Genomic DNA, 13,739 nt, shown 5'->3' with positions numbered 1-13,739 from the left:
TATTCATATATGAGTATTAAGTTCTGTTTTTTAGCAAATATCTCACATTATATAAAATCCCGGGATCCCGGGATTTTATTTACTTCAATCCCGAAATCCCGGGATCGTAATTCATGCCCGGAATTGCAATCCCTACTCGCGATATATATATATATATATATATATATATTTATATATATATATATATATATATATATATATATATATATATATATATATATATATATATATATATATATATATATATATATATATGAAGACCTCAGTGGAAAAACCGGCGTTGTCACATTTAAAAAGTATTAAGAAAGTATTTATTGATCATTAATAAAAGTCTTTATTTAAAGCAAATGAAACTAAGCAATTTAAAAAATATTATATTATAATTATTTTATTTAAAATTTATTTATAAACGAAACATTTTGTAATTTTTTATACAAAAATTTTTTTTTCTTTGCTTTAAATAAAGACATGCTTTAAATAAAGACAAATGATCAACAAATACTTTCTCAATACTTTTTAAATGTGACAACGCTGGTTTTTCCACTGAGGTCTTCATATATATATATATATATATATATATATATATATATATATATATATATATATATATATATATATATATATATATATATATATATATATATATATATATATATATATATATATATATATATATATATATATATATATATATATATATATATATAGATATATATATATATATATATATATATATATATATATATATATATATATATATATATATATATATATATAGATATATATATATATATATATATATATATAGATATATATATATATATATATATATATAGATATATATATATATATATATATATATATATAGATATATATATATATATATATATATATATATATATATATATATATATATATATATATATATATTTACATTTTTTGTTTAATATTGATTATAATGCATTCGCACCTTAATCAAAATTATTCAACATTACAATTGCACAAAAGGATATAAAATTGGTACAGATGTATCAGTTTGTTTTTATTACAATAATAATAAATAAACAGTTTAAAAGAAATAACATAGTAATTACTACATTTAGTCTTTATTAGAGTATATACCATAAAATCATATTCTTTTTATTTTTTCTAATTTTTTGCCACAAAATGACGTCACATACGAAAAAATATTTCGGCTTCATTGATTACGCAATTTTAACCACAAAAATTATTTAGAGACAATTTAAATATATCTTTTTGCTGTTTCTGAAACATCTCTTGAAAAGTTTTCTGTTCTAACATTATTGAGATTTCGGAGTATTGAATTGTAGTCATTAAATTAAGCAAAAAAAATAATACCTTTTCAAAGTAAATAAATCAGAATTCAAAAATCCGTTTTTACTTTGAACAGCAAAAACACATCTGTTTGCTTTATAAACCGCAAAATACTATACGTCAAAATATATTTGTCAGTTTCTAGCTTAAATTATATACTTAAACTCCTTGAGTTTAACATAAAGTAAAACTTTTTGTTATAATTATACTTTAAGTACTTTTTATGTCCTTTACCTAAACGCACATCGATTATAGTAATCATCGCTTATAGAATGTTATAACTTGAACACATCTATTAAATGCTTTTATTATAATGCATCAAATGAAAATTTATTGTTAATTTGAAGAGTTTTTGACATATTCTACTGCTAAGTTGTTATTGCTTACAGGGTTATAATATTTAACTTATTATTCTGTTTCGAGGTTCAAAATATGTAAATCGTTCATTAAAAAATTTAAAATCACTTTTGAAAACAATGGGTTTTCACTGCATTGTTAAGATTAATTTTATCAAATAACTATATATGCTGATACTAAAAGATTATATTTAATAATACGAATAAATTTGATTATTTAAAAATTATCTCTTTAGGTTTTTGTCTGTTATAGTAGCAATTTTTAGACTTTTTGACTGTTTTAATTATAAATAATACGTCACATATTTTTGTGTTTAATAAATAAATATTTACATTTGCACAAAATATAAAAGTATTTTTTTATTCTTATTCTATCAAAGTAAATCAACTATAACAGCTTAGATAAATAATTAATGGTTGAATGCGTTTAAATACTCTTATTTCAACTTTATGTTAAAGCTAAAGGACTGACGTTTAAAAAAAACTGATAACACAAAAATAAAAAAACCTTTGAGAAATAAAATACAGTTTAATACTATTTCATTATTATAACATTTCAGCGAAACTCTTTTCAATATCTCAATTTCAGTAAAGAAGAAAAAAAGGTAACTGTTTTTTTTTAAAAGATATCTTATTTGAAAGTTTTTCATAATAAATGACAGAATGCTAAACTTGGCATTAATATTGTAACACCATTGAATCCAAAATATGGTTCTTGTGGCATATAACTGTAGTTTCAAATTTCTCATTATACTTTTTAAATTCAAAATTTCTTATTATACAATTTCTAGAAAAGCTTTTTAAGATTTTTTAAGTCTCATTAAACTTTTTAAAATCTTAGTTAATCAATCTAAATACAGAAGGATAAAAATGCACTTCTTTATCAAAATTTTATTCAATAGACAATATCTTTTAAAATAACATATTTTGTTATCTGCGAAGATTTTTTATGCATGCATAGAATATGTAGCTACCTAGGAACGATAAATATTGTTTTTGAAAATAATATATCTCAAAAGATCCTCAGAGTTCCACTCTGAAATGACTTTTATATCCTAGGGGATGTTATCATGGATAACTAAAAAAAAAATCAGCTGCCCCAAACTGCCCGAAATGGATTTATGGGTATAAGTATGAAAAAAAAAAATCTGTGAAAACATTTTTCCTCCAACAATGAGGGGGTTGTAAACTGTACGTGGTCATTACTTCTAAACAACAAAAGATTTTTTTATGAAGTTTTAATTCTATTGATAAAATTAAACTTTATTTTAAGTTTTGAAAACAATTATGTTTAAAATACTGTTCCCCCTCTCAAAGGGTTGGAGGGGGCCGTTATTTGGGTTCTTCATGTTCTCAAGCTCCAATAACCGAAATATTTTGTAACACATCCTCATTTGACAATAGTATTAAAATAAAAAATTTGGGAGTTCACATTATGCCTGGAAAAGTGTTTTATCTGTATTTCTTGAATCTTGAATACAGATGTTGTTAACATGATGTGATTATATTATGTTAAATGTTACATGGCGTATAGTGGTTTAAAGTGGATAATTGTTGTTAATATGCTGGTACGGTTTTGTGTGTAATTGCTAATTTGTTTATATTTAAGCATTTTTATGTGGGTTTTAATAGTAATTTTGGCGGTATGTAGTTTAATATAAATCATGATTAGAATTTGTAAGAGACAAGTTCTCGTTTAATTAAAAAAAGAAAAATTTTATTCATAACATTATTGTGTTTATGCGAAAAACTACACATGAGGAGGATTGATGTTTTGTATAAAATCAAGGAAGTTGGAATTAATAATCCCAACTTGTGCTCTGTGGTTGAGGAAGAAGTGAGGATTAATATGAATGTTAAAAAAGATTTAAAAGGGAAGATTAAAAGATTTCTTGCCAAGCTCAAGATCAAATATGAAAAGCACGGAAGAACCTTCTCTCGACTTGAAGAACGCGAGAAAGAATGGCTGGCGTTTGAACTGTACCCAAGACCTGCTCCTCAAACATCAAGACCAGGAAGACCAGCTTCACCGTGGACTGATAGTTCGGAGAGAACTAAAAGGAGATCCAGGTATATTAAAATCTATATTCTACGTTTTTGGTTGCTAATTTTATTTAAATAAATACATTTTTCTAAAAATATAAAATATTTTATTCGTTTGATTGGTAACCATTGTACCGAAGAACTTGCCTGTGGTGCTGCGTTGAGAGCTTAATCAAGCCCAGGAAAGACCGACTTTTCAAAAGTTATTAAACATTCTGTTAAAAATCCAGCTCTAGCCAGAAAAATTATTGAATATACAAAAACGAATCCAATAATGATGAAAGCAGAGGAGGCCCTTGCATTAACGATAGTTTGCGATCTCAGTGATTCACAATATCAAGTTATTAGAAACTCTTCACTGAAACAGAATGCAGAGATGTACTGACGGTTGAGCTACTTGTCATGGCCGCGCAGGTTGTTCACCTCACGCCCAATTAGTTGGTGCTGTCGGACCAAAAAATGAACTTCGTCAATGTTGTTGAAAATCTTGAATTATTGGATTATATCTCCACGTAAACGACGTTCTTTAAGGGTGGTAAGTTTGAGTATCTGCAGATGCATTATTTTATCAAAATGGCTGATAAATAATATTGTCTTAGTGACGCGGTCTTAAACATCCTCAAGTAACTTAATGTCTGTTTCTAGATACGGGGTCCAGACTTGAATGGCGAATTCTAAATGTGGCCGGATATACGTTATATAGAGTGTGCGCCATAAAGTTAAGTTTCTACTGCGGAAAGAATTTTTGAGCCTTCTTAATATGCAATTGGCTGTGGATGCTGCTTTTTCAACTTGCGCTCTGACTTTCAGGTTGTTAGAGATGAGAATTCCAAGGTCACTTTCAATAGTTGTAGTTGCAATTGTGTGGCGCATGCCATTGGCGGTTTCCATAGAGTACTCATGTGATAAACGTTTTTTTGGACAACCTGCATGCATCACCTTACATTTATCTATGTTAACCTACATTAGCAATGTAACTGCGTTATCAATGTCTGCCTGAAGCGTTGTGATGTCCGATACTGACTTTATGATCCCAATAAATTTGCTGTCTTCAGCGTATAGTAATATCTTGTGAACGATACTATCAGGAAGATTGTTTATAATGAAAATGAAAAGTAGTGGCTCTAAAACAGAACCTTGAAGAACTTCACTTGTGACGTTCTTTCACTCAGAAACGTGTTCTCCTAGGACAACACGATCTTTAAGCCACATTTCGATCTAAAGTAGCAGTTTGTTGTGAATGCCGTATGCTTTTAGTTTATGTAGGAGACGTTTGTGCGGGACTTTATCAAATGCTTTAGCGAAATTGGTGTAAATAACATCAGCACTGTAACCTTGGTGTATAGCCTCGGTAAGTATATTGCGAGCTTCGAGGAGGTTAGCCAGACATCTTTTTACGAAGAAAACTGTGTTGATGCTAGAAGTTTAGATTGTTTTCCACGCAATGCGCCATAATATTTTTGTGAATTATTCTTTCCATTACTTTGCACGGTATTGAGGTGAGGGAGACTGGTTGATAATTGTGAACCTTAGGTTTGCTCCCTTTCTTAAAGATGGGAGTAATGTTAGATTTTTTCCAAAGGTCAGGTACAGAGCCAGAAAATAAATATTGTCTAAAGATAGAGTTGAGTGATATTGCAAATGCTGCAGCACAGTTACGTAAAATAATTGGATGAATTCCTTCTACACCAATTGATTTAGTTGCTTCAAGATAACTTAGATGATTTTGAACGTCTGCAATTGTGAACCAATATTCATTAATTTTACATTTTGCTTGAGTACGATTGTGAAATGTTGGCATACTACCATCAGGTTCAGTTTCAAAGACAGACTGAAAATAGTTATTGAGAGTGGAGAAAATTATGTTTATATCTGTTGTAATAGTTTTATTTTCCTCTTCAATTGAACGGAGAGAACCTTTGGCTTCTTGTTTACTTCTGACATAAGTATGTACATTTCTTTGGTAAGATTTTGAATCTTGGACGAGCATCTCCTCGTGGTCTGTTACCGTCTTATTTATGGTCTTCTTTACTAACTTGCAAGCAAGTTTATGTTTTTCTCGAAGTGCCACATGTGTTTCTTTACCCCAGAATTTCTCTTTTTTTCGGATAGTTTTAAATACTATTGGCATAATCCACAACGGTTGATTTTTATGGAACGGTGAAGTTGTTGTTGGAATAAATTTAATGACTGCTTCGTTGTAGTTTTTAACTAGAATCTGCTAATTTATATGCTCAGCGTTTCCACTGAATGTTTTTATCCAATCTATAGATGCTAAGCATTTTATTTAGTGAGCATGGATTGTTGGCCCAGTAATAAAGTTTATCAGAAAAATCGGTAGTAGGTGGATCTCTAAGCAAAGCTTTATTGTGACTGTATTGCGGTCGCAAAGTTCGTTTAGGTTTTGCCCGTTTGGGTTTTAATGTTTTGGTTTTTAATAAATTTTTGTCTGGCAAACTCAACTTGCCAGCACCATTTACATTCTACATCAACATTATTCACATTTGAACAATGTGAATAATGTTGATGTAGAATTTCTGTGGAGCAACATGATAAATGCGTTGTTAAATTGTTTTTTGTTGTGTTAGTTTTAATTCTAGGATTTATTCGCGTGTACAGAACCGGGTGGGGATGAATTGCTATTGGAGAATTTTGATTTTCTTAACCTCAGTACCTCTGATACCAAAGTAGTGAACACCAGTAAACTTGTTGTTCTCTCGCGGTATTTCTTTGTTTAGAATGTTTCTTTTTTGTAAGTAGTTCTTTCCTTAAACTGCGCTCTGCACTGATTAAATCAGGTTGAATATATAAGTCTTCGCTTTTAGGTAAGTTCTTGGCGCGTTTTAAGATTTTATTTTGTATTAAATTTCCATTCACAATTTTGACAATTAAAGATGCAGGTTTTCGGGTACTGGCAGATGTGTCGTCCATACTTTTACCTTCTTCATCCATGTTTGTTAAGTTTTCCTTTTTTGTGCATGATGCTGGTGTTGTTTTGCTCTTATTCGATAAAATTTCGATACGAATACATTGTTATTTGGTGGTAGCTGTAGTTCACTTAAAAGATTGCAAACGAGATCGTAATCATCATGTTTTCTGTGTTCTTCATCAGGTTTAATTGATTCTTTTAATCCGTATAAGATTATGTTATTTGCTTTTGATCTTTTTCGGATTGAAATTTCAAAACTGCCATTAAACAATTATTTTCTTGAACATTAAGTTTCCTTGATTTAACTATGTTGCTGAAAAGCGGAATTACAACATTATCCGGCTTCCTTGTTTCTATTGCTTTAATTGGCATCGGATGATCCACGCTGATATTGATTGACGTTATTTATTTGATTGTGAAAGGGCTACCACGCTAAATAACAGTGGATTACCTCCCTGAAGTGAAATATTTATTTTATATATATATATATATATATATATATATATATATATATATATATATATATATATATATATATATATATATATATTTAAACTACTTTAAAAAGTATTCTACACAATAGAGTGCTCAATGTTCTTAAAAGAACAGAGCAATTATATTAGTAGTAGAAAATCACTTAACAAAATTTTTTTCCATTTAACACTGTGTTTCATCAACAAAGATTCATCAGAAATCTGATGAATCTTTGTTGATTTTGTTGATCGGATTTCTTAAGAATCTTTGTTGATGAAACACAGTGTTAAATGGAAAAAATTTTTGTTAAGTGATTTTCTACTACTAATATATATATATATATATATATATATATATATATATATATATATATATATATATATATATATATATATATATATATATATCTTGTAAACACAGTATTGAACAAAAACTTTATGTGTTTTTATCCGTATATTCCATATATACATTAACTTTCAAATTGTCAGGCTAAAAAGAAAAAGATAATAATGCACGTATAAATTTCAAATGTAAATCTAACTGTATAAAAGAAGTAACATATTTGTTAATCTTAACAAATATTTTACTTAAACTTATTTATCATGGTTTGAAAAATAAGAAGAATGTTTAAAGACCGGAGAATGTTTTAGGCCGTAAACTTTGGTTTTTAACTGTATATTATACCGTAGACTGAACTAAACGTGAATATATTCTAGTCTAAACGTTAGTTAGTTTTAATAGTCACGCTAAAAATTTGCCTAGGAAGATATTTGGCCGTGTACCACCGTCATAAAAATGGTAGTTAGTAAAATAAAAAACACCTTGAGATTTCGAGTTTGAAAAGAGCCTTTTCTTAAAACGGTGACAGATATAAGTTTTTAAATCTATTTTCAAATAAACAGCTTTGTTTTAGTTATCCGAAATCCGAGAATAGACAGGCGTGCTTTGCTAAGATTTAGAAAGTGCCAAGATCATAAAAGCAATGCAATCGTTGATGCAATTCAGGAGAGTTTTTTATAAGTATAATTTATTATAAAACTACGTATTTAACTAAAACCATATCAAGTTATATAACATCAAAACACACTTCTTTAGGGGTCGTCCATAAAGTACGTACGCCAAAAATTTTGAAATTTGACCCCCCCTCCCCCCTGTTGCCATGCGTACTTTTATGTCCCCACCCCCCCTTAAAAGTACGTACGTTTCTCAAATACCCCCCCCCCCTCAAATATCCCCCCCATCCCTTTTTTTTTTTTTTTTCCCAATTAAAAAGTTTAATTAAAAAAAAAAAAGACGGAGGGTACCTTAGATACTTTATACTACCCCAAAGCTTTTTGCTTACGCATTTTATAAACGTCTTTAAGTGTAAATGCAAATAATAATTTAAATAAATTTAAAATTCACTAATGAAAGTGTGTATTTGGGCGAAAGGTTTATGCGGCGGCAATAATCCACGGAGATCCAGGTTCGATTCGCGGTGAAATCTAGGAAAACTTTTATTGTTTTTTTAACGAATCAAATGTAAATAAACGATACTTAAGGTGGACGTTTTTTTCAGGCACCCCTCTTTAGTAAGTAAAAAACGAGTCTAAGGTGAGATCAGTAATATTGAAAACAAAGGGTAAAACTCAGTGGGAGGGAGCAACAGCAAATTTTGTGCCCTTTTGCTATTTTAAGAAGCTTTTTATTTTAGCAAAACCTAGCGGTCTTTGAGACGCCATTGACACGTTTTTTTTTGGGTGTCTCCGTCCCATCAACCACGGCCCTCAGGTCTTACTCAGGGCCAGTATATAAGGGCGGGCATGTGTGCATGGGCCCCCTCAGGATTTTTTGATGTTTTGATTTTTGATGATAGAACACTTTCACACAACGTGCAAACTTAAGTTTGTTAATATGCCAAATGAGGTGGCCTTGCAAAAAATTTGGATGGCGGAGGCCATCCAAATTTTTTTCCAAATCTAAAAGTTATAACCATGCAAAATTTACACCCCTCTCATTTTGGGGGTCGGGAGGGTAAGCGTTTTAAGGCTTTTTGTTCACAGGCCTCCGCCATCCCGATATTTTGCAAGGCCTCCTCATTTGGCATAGGTATAAACAAACTTAAGTTATGAGTTTGCACGATGTGTGAAAGTGTCCTATCTGGAACATCAAAAAATTCTGAGGGCGCCCATACATGTGTGTGCATAGAGGAAAACTATACCCTCTACTTCATATACCATACATCTTTTTATGTTGGCAAACTAGAATCTTTAGTCAGAATGTAACTTTTCTATTGATTAGCTGGTTAATTGTGATAAATTAGAAAATCGAAGTACGTACTTTTAAATTGAACCCTTCCCCCCCCCCCTCCCATACGCTTTCGTACGCTTTTTGAAGACCCCCCCCCCCTCCCCCCTATGAGCGTACGTACTTTATGGACGACCCCTTATCGAAATGTTTGCGGCTTTACTGTCATTTTTATTTTGACTAATTTAAAAGTGTCATCCGTCTTATTGTTGTATGTTTAAAGTATATTATTGTAAATAAAATAACATTAACAACTGTTGGTTAACAAAAAAATTAATTATTATGGCTTTTAATAAATTTTGCAGTTTAAAAACTTTTCATTGGTTACTTCAAAAATTATTGTTTTTTATTTGCTTTTTCTTTAAATTTGCAGTACGCAATGACCATGGCGCTCTATACTGAAGGCCTATTCATCGCGCAACCGTGAGCCGTGACTGGGGGCCTATTATTTTTACGGATTATCGGCAACTCTGCTATAAAATTATATTTTGGAGTCAAAATATGTTAATGAGTTTAACTAGTTTATTTAGAAATATTTGTATTAAAATGTAATTAAAAGTTAAAATTTTATATTAAAAAAAAAATTAAAACAAAGAAAATATTTGCATGTATTTTAACAACAACAGATACAAATCATTCTTTTCTAAACAAAATTATGATAAATTTATGACAAATATATAACTTATATATATAAAGATGTCACTTAAGGATTTATGACAAATTTTATCTTTTATTGAATGGAATAAGAAAAAGCAAAAAAAAACCAATTGGCAAATATTGTCTGGTGGAATTTTAAGACCACCACGATCTATCGACTTGAGGTACTCACCAAACTTTTCATAATAAAGTAATGTTTGATTGAACAAAATGTTTTCATTATATTTATTTCTTCATACAAAAGCAGCAATATAAATCAAAGATATTTTGGTAGTATCAGAAATTGATGACTCTAGTTTTTCTAAATTGTCAAATATTTCACTACCTGCTTCACGTAAAACATATGGACAAGAAGCACACTCATGACCTGAACTAATATCAAAAGAATCTATGTCAATATTTAAAGATAACAACAGTGATGTGTGATTTATATGCAATTTTTCTATAATATGTTGAACATTTATAAAGTAGGCACCCCCGGAACCTTGTCTCGATTTCCCAAATTCTTTTTCTAAGTGGTCACTGGTAAACATACCTAGAAGAACATAATCATGACTTGTTGCTAATAAAAATATACATAGCTCGACAATACCATAGTAAGTATGGCGAATTGATTTTGCAGTGTCTTTAGAAAACTGCAACACTCTTTTGCCATTTTTACAACACATTTCAAGAGCCATATCACTAAACTGTAGTAGAGTATTAAGACGGCAATCATCAGGTTTACAAATAGGTGCTTCTAGTGGATCATTGTTTCTTTTTCAATCAGGTTATTACTTTATTTATAACTATTGCAGTATCCTTAGAGTTTGAAATTATTTGAGAATAGGTCAGCAAGGCATGATATGTCTTATCCGAAAAAACTTTAAAGCAAGTAGATACATTTTGCCTTTCAATTGGCTCGGGAGCTATTGCAATTTCATTCAAGTCTGACAATTTGACTAACTTTTCTGACTCAATTTGATATAAGCATTTAAGGTGCTCCCATTTAGCTGTTCTTTGAGTACCATTATCACTATACACTAGCTCCCCAGGTTTTCTGTAAGCCATAGATTCCTAATGTTTTTCAAAAGATGAACAAAGTCAAACAGTAAATACATCCCATCTTCCGTTTTCCAAGGTTTTTCCGGAATAGTATGATATAATTTAAAAAATGCTTGGTTTACACGATTACAATCACAGATAACAACTTTTACATCGCCAGATGATGATTTTATAAGTTTTATGTTGGAGTTTATTTGTTCAAACAGAAAATTTGAACCTAATTTTGAAACTGGAATCATCTTGTACAGAAATTTAGGGCCACCTTTGAGAATTACTACCATAATTCCCAACACAGTTTTAGCCAATAATGATAGATCACCTAAATATTTACCAAACAATGTTCCACCATGGTAAAGCATCTTTTTTTGACATATACTTTATCATGAATAATTATACAAATTTTTCGTTTTTCTTCAATGTTTTTGAAAACTGAGTCTATGAAACTAGCATTATCAATTTTGCAAACTTTTGATGTTATGCGTGTCAAAGTACTAACTGATGGCAATTGAAAATCATTTCTTAGTTTATTCTATAAAGCACGAGATGTTGAAAAATAATCAAAACTACATATAATTGTATCTGATTCATATTTTTTTTTTCCAATAAGTTTTGCAGACATAACTGATATTTGTTGCTGAATAATGTTTTTCTTATGATCAATTTCCATGACATTTAAAAAATGTAGTATTTCCTCAAACTTTGACCAAGAATCAACAATATTTATACAATTTTTACACAAACTTTTTATAAAACATTTTATTCCACAATAAAATATTTTAAAATCTAAATTCTCGAAAATTTTAACAAGAAATAAAAAAATACCATCATAAAACGTAATAGATTGAACATTAATTGTTTTTTCAATCATATATGCTATTACTGAAATTGAAATATCCCTGAGAATATTTAATAAAACATTTTTAAAATCAATAAATGTTGCTGTATCAGCGAATAAAAAAGTGCTAAGTTCATCAGTTCTAACATTTCTAACAATGCTTAAAGATTTCCATGTTGTGCGATGACGTGGTAATGGAGTAGGACTTAAGGGTATTCGTGATCATACAGATGGTGGCATCTTCGGTCTTTGTTTTCCTTGAACAGTAACTTTTTCAAAAACTATTGGCTAATGTAATTTGCAAATAACAGTTTCATCTGAAACTAAAAGATTAGAATTTGGAATACTTTTTATTCAAATATTTCTTTGTTCTTTATCTTTAGGAAAACGATAAACTGGTATTTTTTCAAAGCTTCTATTATTTTTAGTACTTTGGTAATTAGTTTTGCAGCCATATACACAACACTTTTTTGGCATCTATAAAGTATAATTATTTAAAAGAATATAAAAATATGCAAACCATAACATAAGATTTTCAAACACTTTTTTGTCAAATATAAATATATCAGACATAATAAATGTGTACATATATATATATATATATATATATATATATATATATATATATATATATATATATATATATATATATATATATATATATATGTAAATATATATATATATATGTAAATATATATATATGTATATAAATATATATATATATATAAATATATATATATATATACATATATATATGAATATATATATATATATAAATATATATATATATATATATATATATATATATATATATAAATATATATACATATATATATATATATATATATATATATATATATATATATATATATATATATATATATATATATATATATATATATATATATATATATAACAACTTTAAAATGTATTCTACACAATAGAGTGCTCAATGTTATTAAAAGAACAGAGCAATTATATATTAGTAGAAAATCACTTTTTTCTGATGAATCTTTGTTGATGAAACACAGTGTAAAATGAAAAAAAAATTTTGTTAAGTGATTTTCTACTAATATATATATATATATATATATATATATATATATATATATATATATATATATATATATATATATATATATATATATATATATATATTTATATATATATATATATTTATATATTATATATAACTCCTAACACTCTAAGGAGTTTAAACTCCCACAAACGGCCCACAATTCACTCGTCTTCACATCTTCCTTATGAGATAAAGACGAATCAGCTTGACAATCTAAAGTCCTACACTCCTTCAACAATAACTTAAACAGTTTTAACACTAATCCTAATATAATATGCAAAACAGGTGGCACTACATTATCTAAAGTTGTTATGGGGAAAATCACAGGAGCAATAATTGAATTATGAAACTTACCCAGAGTCCTTAGGTTTCCACCTTGTCTATCTTCACGCAAGTTCTCATTGTGAGCACCTTCGAGAGATTGTATTGTTCTCCTTAGGATTTTACAATTAGCAGGTGTGTGAGGCATAGAAGAATGTTTCTAAGAGAATTCAACTCGACAAGGTCTGTAGAACTAAGAAAGCTAGCAGCTGAACCCTGGTGTCCCAGAACATCATCGATGAAATGAAAATCTCCACCTAAGAATTTCTTAACTATTTTGCCTTTTAGCTTAAAATCTGACAACTGAAATCTTTTTATGTCGTTGGCATAATGCCCAAGAATTAAGGCAATATTCTCACGACAGTCGGAACCCTGATACAT

The 13,739-nt window shown here is 28.9% G+C and overlaps 1 protein-coding gene across 1 annotated transcript; it reads right to left on the bottom strand.

Annotated features, from left to right (window-relative positions):
• Positions 1-5,151: 5,151 nt before the first annotated feature.
• On the bottom strand, positions 5,152-5,865 carry LOC136083120 (uncharacterized). Its single transcript, XM_065802529.1, has one exon. It carries the CDS (start codon positions 5,863-5,865, stop codon positions 5,152-5,154), a length of 714 nt encoding a protein of 237 aa, XP_065658601.1.
• Positions 5,866-13,739: the final 7,874 nt, after the last annotated feature.

The sequence above is a fragment of the Hydra vulgaris genome, chromosome 08 (assembly GCF_038396675.1).
Source record: "Hydra vulgaris chromosome 08, alternate assembly HydraT2T_AEP".
Taxonomy (NCBI): Eukaryota; Metazoa; Cnidaria; class Hydrozoa; order Anthoathecata; family Hydridae; genus Hydra; species Hydra vulgaris.
The sequence above is the reverse complement of the archived record's forward strand: the minus strand, read 5'-3'. Positions and strand labels throughout refer to the sequence as shown.

Bases quoted from the DNA above. Each gene is read 5' to 3' on its own strand.
- LOC136083120 (XM_065802529.1), bottom strand. From the start codon at position 5,865: ATGCCAATAGTATTTAAAACTATCCGAAAAAAAGAGAAATTCTGGGGT.